Source organism: Sciurus vulgaris (assembly GCF_902686455.1).
Source record: "Sciurus vulgaris genome assembly, chromosome: 10".
Taxonomy (NCBI): Eukaryota; Metazoa; Chordata; class Mammalia; order Rodentia; family Sciuridae; genus Sciurus; species Sciurus vulgaris.
Window position 1 is genome coordinate 88,067,587 of NC_136470.1, and position 18,486 is coordinate 88,086,072.

Here is an 18,486-nt window from a genome sequence, read left to right on the forward strand (position 1 = left end):
GGTTCCACACCACGCTGATTCTCTCCTCCTGCTGCAGAGGAATTTCAGGCCATTCAGAGCTGTTAAGCTTTGCCTATTTGGCCCTTGTGGAAATGTTCAAGTTGGTAGGATGCCATGGCAGGTTGTTCCCCTAGAGACCAGCAGTTCCATGAAGACAAAGCTCAATTCATTTCTTCATACCAGCAGGGAAAACTAGGCTGGTCATGCAGTGTTTCCGCAAGCAGAACAGACCTTTGATCTTGTTTTGTTTCGTTTTTGGCAAGGTAGAGTTAGGGATTAGCCATTTTCGGAGGCATTCGAGATTGAAATCGCCTGTAAAAGCTGATTGTTTCCCAGAGGCTGTGGTTGGTTGTTTGCATTCAGAGGCACATGCACTGGACTTATAGTGATTTGACATGTTGGCTTTGATCATTGAGACAGTTGTCTTGCTGGGTTGAAGGAGTTGTAACTGCTATTTTTACCAGGACTTTAGGGAAGTCAGTACTTCTCTTGTGGGAACCTGCTTTTATTTTCAGATATAGAGGAATATGAATCAAAATAATCCTCAGTCATTATTAAAATTCGTAAAACATTTTTGAAGAAAATGTCACATATATTTATTTCCTTGAAACTTCCAGACTGCCTCTTGTCTACTTGATGGATTGTGGGGATCAGGAGCACGTTTAGAAGAGCCTTGTTCCATCTGGGACTTTTGGAGGAAAGGGGTTGGGTATTGTCTATCTTTAGTTTCCAGCCTAGGTCCAGAACACGACAGGTATTCAGTTCCCAGATGAATAGATGAAGTATTAGAAATCCCAGCCCTTCGAAGAGCAGCAGAAAAGGAAGGATTGGACAGATGGGGAACTCTTAAAGTGTTGCAGGGTTGCTCTGTAAGTCAGAAGAGATGACTTTTGCAAATACTTGGTTGACATTAGTACCATCCTCATTTGAGTGACATAAATATGTGTAGTACCTCTATTTCAGGCGTGCATCATTGCACATAATTATCAAGGTGCCAGGTATCTGTCCTTGTACCTAAGGATTGTGAAGATGAATACAGGGATGAGAACTCCAAGAACCTAGAACCTGACCAAGAAGCTAGCGCCTTTGGGCCAGGGAGTTGCAAAGGAAAAAGGCAATTCCACTGGCTGCATTGGTCATATGGGAGCAGCTCTGTTGTGCAAGCGTGATAGGAGCCAAGGAAGAGGACTAGGTTACCACAATCGCCAGAGCATAGGGGTGGGTCCAGGGAAGGAGGAGCCTAGGTGGGAGGTAGGGTCGCGTGCTGGAGAAAGCGGTGGAGCAACAGGGGGCGGCGCCATGGCTCTCATTGGCCCAGCGCGCCGCCCCTCCTCCCATGACTGGCCCAACGAGCCGGGAAAAGCAGCTGCGTTTGGTGACTGTAGATCCTGGCAACTTCGGCGAAGAGAAGAATGGCTGAGTACTTGCGGCTGCCTCAATCCCTGGCGCTGATCCGCCTCCGAAATCCGCCGGTCAACACGATCAGGTAAAGCTCCGTCCCCTCGGCGCGCAGCGCGGGACAGCGGGCATTGCTGGTCTGCGGCCTCTGCCTGACCAACCTTTGACTCTCCCTGCTAGTTGAAACTGAGGACACTGACATCTGGAGCCAGAATATATGCCAGAGCCATTTCGTCTAGCCGAGCTGGGTTAATCTTCGTGAAAACTCTCGACCCCTCTTGACTAGTCAGGAGACTGAGGCTGAGAGATGCTGCTGAGCGGTGCCGTGCAGCTGGGCGAATCTGTCGACGCCCACTGCGTGCTGAACCCTTCTGCTTGCTTACGACTTCTGCTTCTCAAACTTTCAGTTCCAAAGGATTTGAGTTAGTGCTGAGCAGGACCGTGATCCAGTTGCACTCCCTCTACTGGGAGTGCTGGCCGCCCTTACAAAGGAGTGGTAAAAGCTCCAGGTGTCCTACAGTAAAGTGGCTAGACATTTTTGAAAGATAAAGTAAGGGGCTGGGGGTGTTGCTCCGTGGTAGAGCCTTGCCTAACATGCGTGAGGCCCTCGTTTCATCCCCAGCACCACAAAGAAGTTAAAAGATACATGAAATACAGTAGGTCCTAGTGAATGCCAACACGGTGAGAAAAGATTTGTCCCTGGCCCAGAAAAGCTAAATTATTTCCCCTGATCTGTTTGTTCTAAACCTCAGAATCAGAGAGCTTTCATGGAGTATCCATGTCAGAGTAAGCCCCAAGTAGTATTTTCCAAAAAACTAGGGAAAGTTAATCTTTTATTTCATCCTGAGGTTCTTTCCTAGAAAGCGAAATGCACTTAGAATATTACTTTTTGAAGTGAGATCAGTGCTGCCTTTATGAAAATCAATGAAGCTCACTTGGTGTGGTTCTTCCATATCTATGATTTAGTTCTATATTTAGGCTGGAAAGAGCCACCCATCCTCAAAGCATCGGATAAGCAGAAATTATAACTTATAGAGAACATGTAAAGCATAGATAGGTCTCTAGTGAACATTCTCGTCACACACTGCTGAGCAAATAAAGATGGAAAGAAACCTGCTAATTTTAGCTGAATTTTTTTTATCCTTAAGTCATTGTATTTGATTCTTAGCCTTAGTGTTAATATTGCACTTATTATAATGTGAATGATAGGATTTAGTAACACAAAAAGAGGGGAAATTAAATCACAAAAATGTCTGCTTGCCATTCCTAGAAAAAAACATGTGAAATATTCATTATATTGGTTTCAACAAAGAAACATGTGAGTAATATGATTCCATATCCCTTTGGACTGTGTACGGGTTGGGTTACTAGATATTAGGATTCTGCTGCTGCTGGAGCTTCTGCTCATAATGGGCAACTATTACCAACAAGAACTTAGGAAAAAGGTTTCATAGTCTAGTACCTATAACTAGCAATATTTTCTGGTAATTGCTTGATGTATTTCTCGTATTTAGCTGGCTAGTCCCACCCCCAACCCAGGAGTAATGTAATTACTTAACTCATAAAGTTCTGTGGAGCAAGGGGTAGTGTGCACATCTCTAATTTTCGCTATTCAGGAGGTTGAGACAGGAGGATCTCAAGTTTGAGGCCAGACTGGGCAACTTAGTGAGACCCTGGGATTCAGCTCACTGGTAGAGCACTCCTGGGTTCAATCCTCAGTATCAATCAGTCAATCAATATTATAAGAATTAAATGAGATGGAGGTTTTAAACTGGCACTTAACACACGTTAACTGACTTAATTCCTGTTAGTGATAAGGCCTGTTATAAACCCTTATTAGCAGGCCTGATACTCAGGATCCACTTCTGCTTTATCAAGATTAACTCCACTTGGGGACAGATCCTTCCCTGCCCTTTTCCATTTGTCTTTCTCTTTCCTTGTATTTTAGTTAGGGTGCACATGCCTGTGTTCACCAAGTTTAACAGTTGTTTCTGTTAAACTTTATTCCTTTCCTTTTTTTCCCATTCATACTTCTTGTTTTATGTAGGAATTTTTCTCTTTCAAGCTCACTGAGAGATCCTTATTCGAATAATTCTGTTTTTCTTTATGTCCAGTTTAAATCCTTCCTTGCTACTTTAGCCAGCCATGTTTCCTTCCATTCTGATGAATGCCTACCCTCTTCATCAGTGTAGGACATGCCTGAATACCAGGTCTGTCCTCCAGGATGGCTTTCATACTTTTTTGTTGCTGTTTTACTATCATCCACATAATAAGAACCTCATGTACAGAACAACTCAAAATACTTACAATCCCAGCAGCTCAGGAGGCTGAGGCAGGAGGGTTGTGAATTCAAATCTGTCTTCGGCAACTCAGCGAGGCCCTCAGCAACTCAATGAGACCCTGTCTCTAAATAAAATATAAAAAAGGGCTGGTGGAGGGGCTGGAGTTGTGGCTCAGTGGTAGAGTGCTTGCCTATCACGTGTGAGGCACTGGGTTCAAACCTTGGCACCACAAATAATAAACAAACAAACAAATAAATAAAATAAGGGTATTGTGTCCATCTACAACTAAAAAATATTAAAAATAAGAAAAAAGGGTTGGGGATGTAGTTCAGTGGTTAAGCACCCCTGGGTTCAATCTCTGATACTAAAATACAAAAATAAAACAACAGCAACAACAAAAGCAAGATACTTACAAACATATGCATAACTGAAAAGAAAATTTCCTGGAACCAAACCTGTTCTTAACATTTTGTAGAATTTGGGATAATCTATTTTTCTTCTCTTCTATTTTTTGCTTATTTCTTTGAAAAAATGCTGGTAAGAAGCCACAAACATGATTTGATGAATTTTGATTGAAAATAAAACTGACAAAAAGCAAGGCCTGCTGTGATGAATAAACTGAAGCCTTATGGTCATCTTCCCCCAGATTCCATCCCCTAAACCTGGCAGTGTTAAGGGGGAAATACTTTCTGGTGGCCTTCGTTGGGAGGCTGTGGTCTCTGTCAGCAGAATCTAGTAAAACTGACTGGGAGATAGCCATTTTCCTTTGTTCCTGTTTTTGAATTTGTCTCAATTAACAAGAACATAAATGAAACAGGAGAGGTTGGTTGAATGGGAGAAGGTAGTCTCCTCTCCTCAGGGGCACTGACTGAGCTAATTTAGACTCATTTTGTAGCCTTCCTTTGCCCAGAAGGAAATACAGTTAACCCTCTGCATCTCTGGGTTCCACATCTGCCATTCAGTCAACCATAGACAGAAAATGGACTTGGGCCCCTGATGGTTGGGTCTCTAGTGATACATAGGGTGTGTGTGTGTGTGTGTGTGTGTGTGTGTGTGTGTGTGTGTGTGTGTGTGAGAGAGAGAGAGAGAGAGAGAGAGAGAGAGAGAGAGAGAGAGAGAGAGAGATTATTCCCTAAACAATGCATTTTTAACAACTGTTTACATAACATTTCTGTTTTATAGGGTCATATAAGTAACCTAGAGATGGTGATGTGCCTAGGTTACATACAGATACTCCCCTATTTTATATAAGAAACTTGAGCATGGTTGAGGAGTTGATATGTTCAGGGGTGGTGGGTGTTCCTGGAACTAGTTCTCCACAGATACTGAGGGATAGATGCATTTGTCTTTGGACTACTCACTATTATGTAATGGTCCAAAATCTGTTGTTCAGGGTGAGATTTGGTTTCTAATTAACCAGACAAAAGCAATAGATTTGTGTTTGCTTTCCTCTAGGCTAAGAGGTGAAAAATAACAAGGTGAAAGGTAATTATCATGCAGGTGGACAAGTTTTATAGGCTAGTGCAAATTGTGCTGCTATAAAGTCTGTAACAATCTTACAGACGTTTGTTGCCATTGGTTTTAAATTGTTTTTACCCATATGCTAAAGCACAGAAATTTCACATCCTGACTTGTTCAGCAAGTCTAACAGTGTCCTGATTTTTTCTTTATACTTTTCTTTCCTTCCTTCCTTATTTACCCTTCCTATTCCTTATCATATGTGGGAAGTTGCCACATAGGTCAGTTACTGAGAGACTCTTATTGGAAAAATTTTTTCCCAAATATTTAAAATCCTTCATTGCTACTTTAACCAGCCATCTTTCCTTCTATTCAGATGACTGTCACCCTCTTAATAAGTGTCAGACACAACACGGAGCAAGGGAGACAGGCCTAATAAAACTAATCCATATAGTAAGAAACCTTATGTCTTACATAGCAACTAAAGAAACCCACATACAAATGCACACCTGGAAACAGTCTCCTGAAACCAAAGCTGTCCTTACATGTTTGGCATATTCTATTTTCTCTTGTTTTCTGTTACTTCCTTAGTCCCTGTGGCCTTTACCTTGCTGGGAGGCTGTGGGTCCTGTCTGGCAGTGGAACCTAGTGAAACTGTATCTGTTCATTCGGTTTCCTTTCCCTTTTTTCCTACTTTTGAGTTTTTCACAATTCACAAGACATAAATAAAACAGAAGAGGTTGTTGGAAATGGGAAAAACCGGACCCTTGTCCATGGTGGCCCTGACTGAGCTAATTTTGGCTCATTTGGTAGTCTTCCTTTACCCAGAAGGAAATACAGTCGGTCCTCTGCATCCCTAGGTTCCACATCTGCCATCCAAGCAACCCTGGATAAAAAAATGTGGTTAGAGGCACGGGATGATTTGGTCTCTAGTGAACATTTACAGTATTTTTTCCTGTTATCATTCCCAAAACAATGTGGAATAACAACTGTGTACATAGCATTTACGTTTTATTGGTTAATAAAAGTAATCTAGAAATGATGTGGGTAGTTTATATGCATATACTCCACTATTTTACATAAGGTACCTGAGAATATGAGGATTTTTATTTCCTGGGGTGGAGTGGTCTTGGACTCAGTTTCCCATACTGAGGCCGAGGGATGACTGCATATGCCTTTTGGACTTCTCTGTATTATATAATGGTTCAGAATCTGTTTTCTTGATCAGATTTGATTTCTAATTAACCAGTTGAAAGCAAGAGATCTTGTTTGATTTCCTCCAGGTTAAGAGGTGAAAAATAAATAGGTGAAAGGTAATTATGTGTGAGGACAATGCTAGGAAGTTTTGACTCATCATTGCCTGCCTTAACCATATGACCTTTAGAGAGGTTTGTTAAGATTTTTGTACCTCATTTTTTTTTTTTTTTGGCTTTACACATTTTTTTCCCTCCCTTCCCTCCTTTTTCCCTTCCTATTTCTCATTTTATGTAGGAAGTTCTCTCATCCTAGCTCACTGAGAGACTCTTATTTGTTATTTAATTTGGAGTACTGAGCATTGAACATAGGTTTCATGCCTCCTAGGCAAGAACTCTACCACTGAGCTACATGTCTAGCCCAAGAAATTCTTATTTGAATAATCCATTTTTTTACCCAAGAAAATAGTTTAAATCCTTCATTGCTAGTTTAGCCAGCCATGTTTCCTTCTGTTCAGAAGAATGTCAACCTTCCTTATATGTATAGGACATGACTCATTACTAGGCCTGTCTCCAGAACAAGGGCAACACCTTTTTTTTACTGTGTGCACATGTAAGAAACTGTATGTTTTAGAAGAAGAAATACCATCAGTCAGCAAGTATATGAAAAAATATTCAACACCTCTAGCAATTAGAGAAATGCAAATCAAAACTGTTCTGAGGGGCTGGGGTCACAGCTCAGTGGTAGAACACTTGCCTAGCATGTGTGAGGTACTGGGTTCAATTCTCAGCACCACATATAAATAAATAAATAAAATAAAAAATAAAGGTCTATGAACAACTAAAGTAGTTCATAGTAGTTTTTTTTTTTTTTTAAACCTACACTGAGATTCCATTTTACTCCAATGAGAATGGCAATTATTAAGAATACAAGTAACAAGAAATGTTGGCAAGAATGTAAGGGAAAAGGTACACTCATACATTGCTGGTGGGACCGCAAATTGGTGTAACCACTATGGAAAACAGCATGGAGATTTCTCAGAAAACTTGGAAAGGAACTACCATTTGACCCAGTTATTCCATCCTTGGTTTATACACAGAGGACTTAAAATCAGCATACTATAGTGATGTAACCACATTAATTGTTTATAGCAGCTCCATTCACAATAGCTAAACTATGGAAACAACTTAGGTGCCCTACAATAGGTAAATGGATAAAGAAAATGTGGCATATATACACAATGGAATATTACTCGGCCATAACGAAGAATGAATTTATGGCATTTACTAGTAAATGGATGGAATTGGAGAATATCATGCTAAGTGAAATAAGCCAATCCCAAAAAACCAAAGGCCATATATTTTCTCTGACATGCAGATGCTAACTCACAATAAGCGAGGTGGGGAATATAGGGAATAATAGAAGTTCATTGAATTAGACAAAGGGGAATGAAGGGAAGGCAGGGGGAATGGGAATAGGAAAGATGGTAGAATGAATTAGACATTACTATCCTATGTGCATATATGATTACATAACCAATGTAATTCTACATCATGTACAACCAGGAGAATGAGAAGTTATACCCCATATATGTATGTCAAAGTACATTCTGCTATCATGTATTACTACTAATAACAAATAAAAATAATTTTGAACTAATTTTGGCTCATTTTGTAGCCATCCTTTACCCAGAAGGAAACACAGTCAGCCCTCTGTATCCCTGGGTTCCACATCTGCCATTCTGCCCACCATGGATAGGAAATGTGGTTAGGCCCATGGTGGCTGGTTCCCTAATGAACATGAAGTATCATTTTTTTTCCTTGTAATTCCCTAAGCAATGCTGTTTAACAACTATTAACATGAATCTACCTTTCACTGAGTATTACAAGCCATCCAGAGATGGTATGTGGGTAGGTTATATACAAATACCACACTATTTTTCATAAGGGACTTGAGCAGCGATTTCAGCATGTTGGAGAGGGGTGGTTCTTGTAACCAGCTTCCAACAGATTGGGGGGATGACTGCATATGCCTTGGACTTTTCAATATTATATAATTGTCCAGAATCTGATTTTGTGACCATATTTGACAACTAATTAACCAGTTGGAAGCGAGGGGTTTTGTTTGATTCCTCTAGGTTAGAGAAGTGAAAAGCTACTAGGTGAAAAGTAATTATTGTATGGAAGGGCAAGAGTCTACTGTACTCCATGTGGGTTTTGACTATTGTTGCTGATCTTAGCAATAGAACTTTTATAGAGTTCCTTTTTTTTTTTTTTTCATTTATTTTTTCTTCTTTTAGGTCGTTTCCCCTCTGTACACAAAAGAACTGTACACAATTGATTATATTGATTATGATTTGCTTTTATAATTTTTCCCTTAAGCAGTCTGTTTGTCCACTTTTGTCAGGGTGACATAATACCTGATATCAACAAGTTAACAGGAGGAAAGATTTATTTTGGCTCACAGTTTCAGAGGATTCAGTCTCTGGTCCACTGGCTCCATTGCTTTGGGCTTGAGGCTGGGCAGAAAATCGTGGCAGGAAGGGATGGAGGAATGAAGCACTCAGCTCCTTAATGGCAGGTGAGAGAGAGAGAGAGAGAGAGAGAGAGAGAGAGAGAGAGAGAGAGAGAGAGAGAGAGAGAGAGAGAGAGAGCAACAAATAAGCAAACAAGGAAGGGGCTGGGGACAAGATACATGCCCTCCACAGCACATCCCACCTCCTCCAGCTAGGTCCCACTTCATGCAGTTTTTGCCATCCAGCTGTGAATCTCTTAATGGATTCATCCATTAAGGAGGTTAGAGCCTGCACGATCCAAACACTTCCCAAAATCCCCACTTCTGAACATGGTGGGTTGAGCCTTCGGTGGGGCAACATGAGCTTCGGGGGACATTTCAGATACAAGCTTAGCACAGAATCTCACTGCTTTCATAGGTCTTCCTCTTTCGCCATTCCCTTTCCATGTTAATCTCCTGGAGGCTACCCCCCTCCTTGGTCTTTATCTCTTGGGGTCCTTGGTACAGGTTCACTCTGCTGAACCTCTCCTCCTTCTTGAATAAGGATGAATCCAGAGAATCTGCACACAGGTCAAATTTTTTCATTTCCTGGACTCTTACCGTCTTGGCTCTAGCTGTCTCTTCTGTGGATGTCTCTCTCAGATACTGAAAATGGAAAAAATCTGTTGTACATGCCTATCTTTCTCTGTCCTTTATCTCCTTAATTTGTTGGGATTAAACTGAATATCAGTGACAGAAAACTCATAATAAATTAAATAAGAAGAAATTAATTTCTCTCACAGCAGTGTGCTGGAATGGTATTGGTGCTTCACAAACATCAGTGACCCCAGTTCAGTCTATCTTTTGCTCTGTCGTCTTTATTACGTGGCCTCTACCTCTTGGTCCATCATGGGTGCTCCTCGTTTATCTATTTCATCTGCATTCCTGTTGGGTATAGAGAGAAAAGAAAAAGAGGAAAGTATACTCAGTTCTTTAGGGATTCTTCCCCAAAATTGCATAAATATGCTTTATTGACCAGAACTTAGAGCCTTGAGCAGAACTTACTTCAAAGCAGGATGGAAAATGTAGTCTTTGGGGGTCAGCATGTATTCCCCTAAAAGTAGGCATTTTCATAATCTGAAGAAGGTGAGGAGGGATGGATATCTGAGGTAACCAGCAACCCCTGTCTCATCATCTGGACCATTTCTCTGTTACTTTCCTTCTATTTCTGTCAGTATGACAAATTGAAAGTAATGTGGTCCCCTCTGAACTTCCCCACCACTTTCTTTGTACCTTTAGCACAGCCCTTACCTTACTGCACCTTCCATGAGAGTTGTGTACGTTTGCAGGTGATCCCTTGCACTTTTCTATATTATGTGTAACAATATATTAAAATTGGTTAGTGCTAATTGTAAGTGGTTAACATTAGAGCAGAGTGGAAGAAAAAATATAACTATTCAAGGGGACTCATTTAATTAGCTCACTGCTTAATTCACAATAGACATATTGTGTGATGAACAAATTAGTGAAAGCCTTAATGTTAAATCTCTATGGTTTTTATACTATATGTATGTGTTTAATTTTTCAGTATTAGGAAAGGAAAAACTCTGAGATGGTAGACCTTTAATTATAAATAATTAGTTTCATGTAATTTTTTTTCCTTTTAGTTTGGCTGTACTCAATGGAATAAAAGAGGGACTAAAGAAAGCCATATCAGACCATACGGTAAAAGCCATTGTGATATCTGGAGAAAATGGAATATTCTGTGCAGGTAACACTTGTATGACCCTCTCTCATTATCTCTGTAGAATCTAGTCACAGAGATCTGCACTGTATTAATGTCCCACTTAATGTGGGTGGTGGATATGGGAGACCAGAGTGGGAGTAGAGACACTGTGGGAAAAGGGACAGATCCCAAGTGAGACCCAGAGAAGACATTGGCTTTGTTTCTTTTCTACTGGGTTGGGACTTTGGAAGACATTTAGTTCCAGGCTTAATGGCCGTGATACCTGCTGCTATACACCTGCTGATGCATATACCGGCTTTGCACATCTCCACCCTTTCTCTGTAATCTCCTGAACATCAACTTAGCTATCTATGAAGTAGGGACAGTAACATCTGTCTTAAGCAAGTGTTGGAGAGGTTCAGTGAGACGCCTCACCTGAACTCTTCATGCAGCGTCTGCACACAGAAGGTGGTCAGCACATGTACTGTTCATTTCACACAGTCTTGAAATAGAGTTCTTTTCCCTTTTGGTGGGCACCCACCTCAGTGCCCACAGCACTGCTTTCTTGGGTCATTGTGTGAAGATGCTCAGGTATGGCAAAAGTATCTGAAGTGGTGATTTATTGAGTGATATAGCACCTCTTTCTTTTTTCCACCAATGAATGTATAGAAAGAACCCTGTGACAGAAAGAACATGGATATTAGGGTTTAGTGAATTTTACCTAACAGCGGTAAATAATGTATATTAATGGTAGCCTGAAAAGACAGAGATAGTGGAATCATGACAATAAATTCAGTTAGATATCAGTACTGTGCAGGTTATGTGTTAATTATAATGAAAATATTAGCAGTCTTACACAATTATGTTTATATGCTGAGTAAATTCTACAATCCCCACTTACAAATGAGGAGACTGAGTCTGGGAAAAGTTAAAATAACATGCTAATAATTAACTAGCTATGAAATCGTTTACTCATTAGAAACTTATTCTTGGACAGCCAACCTGATAACTTTGGAGCATAGAAAGAGAGATAAGAAATATAGAGAACTTGATATTTTTTGTAAGAAAGTGAAGACAGAATGTAGCCAGAGTTCCTGGACAGAAGAGAATATTCTTCCAAAAAAGCAGTAGGAATTATCAAACTTGACATAATGGATATGTGTAGTACAGTGCACCTCAAATATTGGAAAACACACACTCTTCTCAATTACATATGGAACATTTACAAAAATCAAGCAAGGCCTGGACCATTGAAGTTTGTTTTCGTCTTGGGCTTGGGGTGTAGCTCAGTGACGGAGCTTGTGCTTCATGTTCTCCCAACCCTGGGTTCACTCTCCATCACCAAAAGGAAAAGGAAAAAAGTCTTTCTCAATATATTTTGTTTAAAAATCTATTCTCTGACAATGGTATTAGGCAAGAAATGAACAAGAATATAATTTAAAATTCTCTTGTGTTTGGAAAATTTCTTAACCTCTGAGTCAAAACAGAAATCTTAATGGAATTCAGATAATATTCTAAACTGAAGGACAATGAAAACATAACATATGAAACTTGAGGGATGAAGCCAGAGTAAAAGAGAGAAGGAAAAAGTGCTTTAAAAGTCTGTATTAGAGGGCTGGGGCTATTGCTCAGTGGTAGAGTACTTGCTTCAAACATGTGAGGCAATGGGTTTGATCCTCAGCACCACATTAAAAAAAAAAATAAAGATATCATATCCATCTACAACTAAAAAAATATTTAAAAATAAATAAATAAAAGTCTGTATTGGAAAAGAAAAAAAGGTCAAAACATAATGAGTTAAGCATCGATACGATGCAGCTGGTAAAACAAGCGAACAGTAAAACAGACCCAAATAAAGTAGAAGGAAGGAAATAATGAAGAGAAAAATTAATGAAATAGAAAAATAAATGAGAATCAAGGGAAACAACATTGTCAGTGTTTCTTTGAAAAGACTAATAAAACTGACAAGCCTCTGGGAGACTGATCAAGAAAAAAAAGAGAAGGCAGAAGCAACGCATATGAGGAGACACCAGAAATGATCTCTGCAGATGCCGTCACCATTAAAGAAGAGAATGAAATTGTTATGAACCAGGAAAAGAATGGATACCAAAACTGACTCAAGGAGAAATAGAAAACCCCAGAGGTTCTGTAACTATGAGAGAAATGCAGTCAGTAATCAAAAAAATCTCACCAAGTAAGTTCCATGCCCAGATGACTTCCTTGGCAAACTCTGCTATAAAGACAAGGAGAATATTATTCCAGTGTTACACAAAGGTTTTAGAGACTCAAAGGGAAGGGAACTCTGCTTTATTAGTAGTTTCCTAGGACCACCTTAAGACATTTCCACACACCAAGTGGCTTGCAACAACAGAAGCTGATTGTCTATGCAGGCTAGACTTGTGTAATTAGGGTATTAGCAGGGCCACTCTTTGTCCTAAGGCTTTAGGGAAGAACCCTTCCAGTCTCTTCCAGCTCCTGCTGCCTTGGAGGCTGCTGCTACTTCTTCTCCTCTTCCTCCTTCTCTCCTCCCTCTCCTCTCCCCTCTCCCTCCCCTCCTTCTCCTCCTCCTCCTCCTTCTTCTTCTTCCATACTGGGGATTGAACCCAGGGATGCTTAACCACTGAGCCACATTCCCAGCCCTTTTTATTTTTTATTTTGAGACAAAGCCTTGCTAGGTTGCTTAAGGCCTTGCTAAGTTGCTGAGGTTGGCTTTGAACTTGTGGTCCTCGTGCCTCAGCTTCTGGAGTGGCTGGTATGACAGGTGTCTTTCAGTTTCTTGTAGTGCTGACAGTCCTTGGTTTGTAGATATTTCACTCCAGTCTGCTTCTGTCTTTCCATTGCATTCTTCCCTATAGGTCTATATCAAATTTCCTGAACTTATATAGACTTACTGTGATTGAATATGACCTCTACTTAACTTAATTACATCTGCAAAGACTCTTTTTCCAAATAAAGTCACTTTCCCGGTTTTGGGTGGCCAGTATTTAACTTAGTCTATGTCTCAACTCCTTTCCAGAGGCTAACATAAGCTTGACATTAATACCTGACTGGGTCAGTGTAGGGAAGCAAAATTACAGGTCAATTTCATTCATCAATGTAAATATAAAAAATGTAAATATAAAAATCTTAGTGCATTCTGAAACTGAACCTAACAGTATATAAAAGGTCTAATATATCACTTATGTCCTAGAAATACCAGATTAGTTGAACAACAGATCAGTATTATTCATCCTGTTAAAAGAGTAAAAAAAAAAATCACGATTATTTCAAGAAATGCAGGAAAAAATATTTGATAATATTTAATGTGAATTTAAAACAAAAACAAAAACTCTTAGTAAACTAGGTTAAAAAAAGGAAATGTTTCAATCAGTTCAAATATACCTTTTTAAAAAAAAAATCAGGGCTGGGGCGACAGCTCAGTCAGTAGAGTGCTTGCCTTGCAAGCATGATGACCCTGGGTTCGATCCCCAGCACCGCAAAAAAAAAAAAAAAAAAAAAAAAATCAGCATACATCAAGCAAATGGTCAACTGAAGACTTTCTTTATGAGAACGAAAATATTGAAGGCTGATTACTCATACTATTTCTATTTGAGGTCCTATGTGGCCCAGTGAGCTAGAAAAAGAAGGTTGGAAAGGAAGGTGTAATAACATTTGTAGAAAAAGTGAAAAAATCTATCAGAAATTTGTTAGGGTTAAAAAAAGAATCTAGCAGTTTTGCTAGATATAAAATCAGTATCCAAAAATTAATTGGATTTCTATATGCTGGAAATAATTTAAAACAGATTTCTATGCCTTTCTGCCTTGGTTTCTGTCAAATTGGGACAGTAATAACACTACCCTCATGTAATAAGTAGGAGACTGTAGTACAGCATTTAAGCATCAGGATTTGTAGTCAAACTGCCTGAGTGTAAATCCTTGGACTATCAATTACTAATTGTATGTCTCAACTCATCAGTTAATATCTCAAAGCCTAACTTCTTTACCTGTCAAATGGAGATTGTTAAAGTATTTAATCTAGATGTTTTGAAAATTAAGTGATATACTATATGAAATTGCTTAGTGTTTTACTCAACTTTTTTGCTGCTGTGACTAAAGGACCCGACAAGAAAAATTTTAGAGGAGGGAAAGTTTATGTGGGGGCTCAGGGTTTCAGAAGTCTCTATCCATAGGCAGCCAGCTCCATTCATCAGGGCTTGAGGTAAGGCAGAACATCATGGCAGAAGAGTGCAATGGAGGGAAGCAGAGAGAGAAGACTCCACTAGCCAGATACAAAATATATACCCCAAAGCCACACTTCAATGCCCAACCTCCTCCAGCCACACCCTACCTGCCTTCTGTTATCACTCAATCCCATCGGAGATTAATTCACTGATTAGGTTAAGCCTCTTGTAACCCAATGATTTCTCCTCTGAACCTTGCATTGTCTCACACGTGAGCTTTTGGGGGACCCCTTACATCCAAACAATAACACTTAGCATAGAACCTAATATATTTACCCAATAAATGTTGATTGCTCTTATTTTTCATGACTCCGTCTCATTTTGAAGCTGCAGGAATGATGGGCCTGAGGCTCAAATTGGAATTGACCTCATTTCTCTAGAACCAAAAGGAAATCTTAAAAACACACAAAACACTGGGTTGGAAAGTCAAACGTGAAGGATTGATGAGAAAAAAACAAAAGCCTTGATTGATACTAGATGAAGAATAGGTAGTGAGAAGAAAACAAAAAAAGAATAGGTGAATAGGCTAAACATGAAATAATTAATTTTTAAACCAGTGCCAACTTACTGTTTTGAAAGAACAGACAATGCTGTAGGAAAAAAGCTCACTATGTATGATGACATGAAAATGTAAAATAAGCTTTTACAGTTTGCTGTTGATATTAAAAATACCATTAAATTTTAATTCATTTCTCAAATCAGTCATTTAAGATAGATATTGAGACAAAAGATGAAATAACTTATTCAAGGTCACAGAACTATTTATATATTCATGGGGGGGAAATAAGAATTCATCAAATCTTAAATTATTATCTCCATGTGGTGACGTTAAGGTGATCCATATGTTCTTTACAGTTTTGTGCATTTTTCAACTTTCCATAATGCATGTGTTATTTTGGTAATCAGGAAAAGCAAGAAATATTGTTAGTTTCATTAATCATAAAAATATATATCAGGGTATAACTCTAAGCCAGTTTATTAACATATAGCTCACAAATATGTATGTATTTTCCCCTCGCATTTAGTATTCTAGTGACTCATGCTCTTAGCAAAGATAAGAGAATAAATTTCTGTGAACAGGGTTGATGAACAGATCATGCAAACAATGAGACGCCAACTCAACCTCAGAATAATGGTCTTGGCTGGGAATCCCCTGTGCCCCTTCTCTGAGCTTGAATTTTAAATTTGCCTGAAGCTAGAGTTGCTGCCTATCATAGAAAGACAGAAATGGTTATGGGATTCCTGGTAGAGATTTGAAGATTCTTCTCTCATTTCATTCTGTGTTTCCTGGGCTACTCATTTTGTGTATCTCCAGCCTGAGGACAAAGTGTTTCCTGAACTCAATGAGGTCTAAGCCTTCCTAGGAGTGATCAGGTCCCCTCATGTTAATAACAAAGCACTTGTCTTTCTCAATCCTCGTTTCTCCTTGTCTTTGTGTCCTGTAGGTGCAGATATCCACAGCTTCAGCACTCCTATATCCTCTGCCTTTGGATTGGGAAGTTTAGTAGATGAAATACAGAGATACCAAAAGCCTGTGGTGGCAGCGATCCAAGGTGTGGCTTTAGGAGGGGGACTGGAGCTGGCCTTGGGCTGTCACTATAGGGTTGCCCATGCAAAGGTAAGAGCTGAGGCTCCTGTGGAGGTTGGTGTGGGGCTTCTCTTTAGGGCAAGCACTAACTGTAGACATGAGCATCGGAGGTGGGCGCTCTGAATGGTTAGATTGCTGGTTAACAAGTCCTGGGAATCTCCAGCAGGGGTGCTGAGCTGTCCTGTAGGGGTCCAGCAATTGTTCAGATGTTGAAATACTTGCATTCTGGTTGGTAAATAGCCACCCTTCTGAGCCTCTGACTGTCTCTTTACTTCCCTTAACCTTCACCCTGGGACCTACCAGGGAAGCTACGGGTAATTCCATTCTGTTATACTTTCTATTGGTCTTCTTCCTCAGTAATATTTTTTTATGTTGGTTCCAGGGATTGAACTCAGGGACACTCAACCACTGAGCCACATCTCCAACCCTATTTTGCATTTTATTTAGAGACACAGTCTCACTGAGTTGCTTAGGACCTCGCTTTTTGCTGAGGCTGGCTTTGTACTCTGGATCCTCCTGCCTTAGCCTCCAGAGCCACTGGGATTATAGGCTGTTGTGACCAGCATGACCAAACTCTTGAGTTTGTCGAGTGTAGAAGGGGGGTTGGAAAATAAAGATTCACAGACATAGATCTTGAAGATTAAGCTGGAATCAGGTGGAGCTCTGCTCTCTGATGGAGATGCAGATGTAAAGAGTTATGCCAGCAATCTTTATTTATATATGTCTCATTATCAGGTTAAAGACTATGCCACCATTATTCTTTGTATTCAGCAAAGTTACAGCAACTAGGACATCCTATGTAGCTTTTTGTAGTTGTAGTCCACAGTTGCAAAGTGCAATGTTAGGAGTTTCGTGTAGCTCTCAAGAACACTAGAAAAAATAGGGATAGTAGGAACATACCTGAACATTGTAAAGGCTATTTATGCTAAGCCCATGGCCAACATCATTCTTAATAGAGAAAAACTGAAACCATTCCCTTTAAAAACAGGAACAAGACAGGGATGTCCTCTTTCACCACTTCTATTCAACATTGTCCTCGAAACTCTAGCCAGAGCAATTAGGCAGACTAAAGAAATTAAAGGGATACGAATAGGGAAAGAGGAACTTAAGCTGTCACTATTTGCGGATGACATGATTCTATATTTAGAGGATCCAAAAACCTCCTCCAGAAAACTTCTAGACCTCATCAATGAATTCAGCAAAATAGCAGGCTATAAAATCAACACGCATAAATCTACAGCATTTTTATACGTAAGCGATGAAACAGCTGAAAGGGAAATGAGGAAAATAACTCCATTTGCAATAGCCTCAAAAAAAATAAAATACTTGGGTATCAATCTAACCAAAGAGGTAAAAGATCTCTACAATGAAAACTACAAAACACTGAAGAAAGAAATTAAGGAAGACCTTAGAAGATGGAAAGATCTCCCATGTTCTTCGATAGGCAGAATTAATATTATCAAAATGGCCATACTACCAAAAGTGCTATACAGATTCAATGCAATTCCAATTAAAATCCCAATGACGTACCTCACAGAAATAGAGCAAGCAATCATGAAATTCATCTGGAAGAATAAGAAACCCAGAATAGGGAAAGCAATCCTTAGCAGGAAGAATGAAACAGGGGGTATCGCAATACCAGAACTTCAACTATACTACAAAGCAATAGTAACAAAAACGGCATGGTATTGGCACCAAAATAGACAGGTAGATCAATGGTACAGAATAGAGGACACGGACACAAACCCAAATGAATACAATTTTCTAATACTAGACAAAGGTGCCAAAAATATGCAATGGAGAAAAGATAGCCTCTTCAACAAATGGTGCTGGAAAACTGGAAATCCATATGCAACAGAATGAAACTAAACCCCTTTCTCTCACCCTGCACAAAACTCAACTCACAATGGAACAAGGACCTTGAAATCAGACCAGAGACCCTGCATCTTATAGAAGAAAAAGTAGGTCCAAATCTTCAACTTGTTGGCTTAGGAGCAGACTTCCTTAACAGGACTCCCATAGTACAAGAAATAAAAGCAAGAATCAATAACTGGGATAGATTCAAACTAAATAGCTTTCTCTCAGCAAAGAAAACTATCAGCAATGCGAAGAGAGAGCCTACAGAGT

At 39.7% G+C, this 18,486-nt stretch overlaps 1 protein-coding gene across 1 annotated transcript in view; it reads left to right on the top strand.

The window, feature by feature from the left end:
* The first annotated feature begins 1,344 nt into the window (after positions 1-1,344).
* EHHADH (enoyl-CoA hydratase and 3-hydroxyacyl CoA dehydrogenase) overlaps positions 1,345-18,486 on the top strand; it is a 35,113-nt gene continuing 17,971 nt past the window's right edge. The window contains exons 1-3 of the mRNA XM_079100613.1: positions 1,345-1,486; positions 10,493-10,596; positions 16,217-16,389. Of these exons, the coding sequence (XP_078956739.1) occupies positions 1,413-1,486; positions 10,493-10,596; positions 16,217-16,389 (351 nt within the window). The 5' untranslated portion in view covers positions 1,345-1,412. The remainder of the gene's footprint in view (positions 1,487-10,492; positions 10,597-16,216; positions 16,390-18,486) is intronic.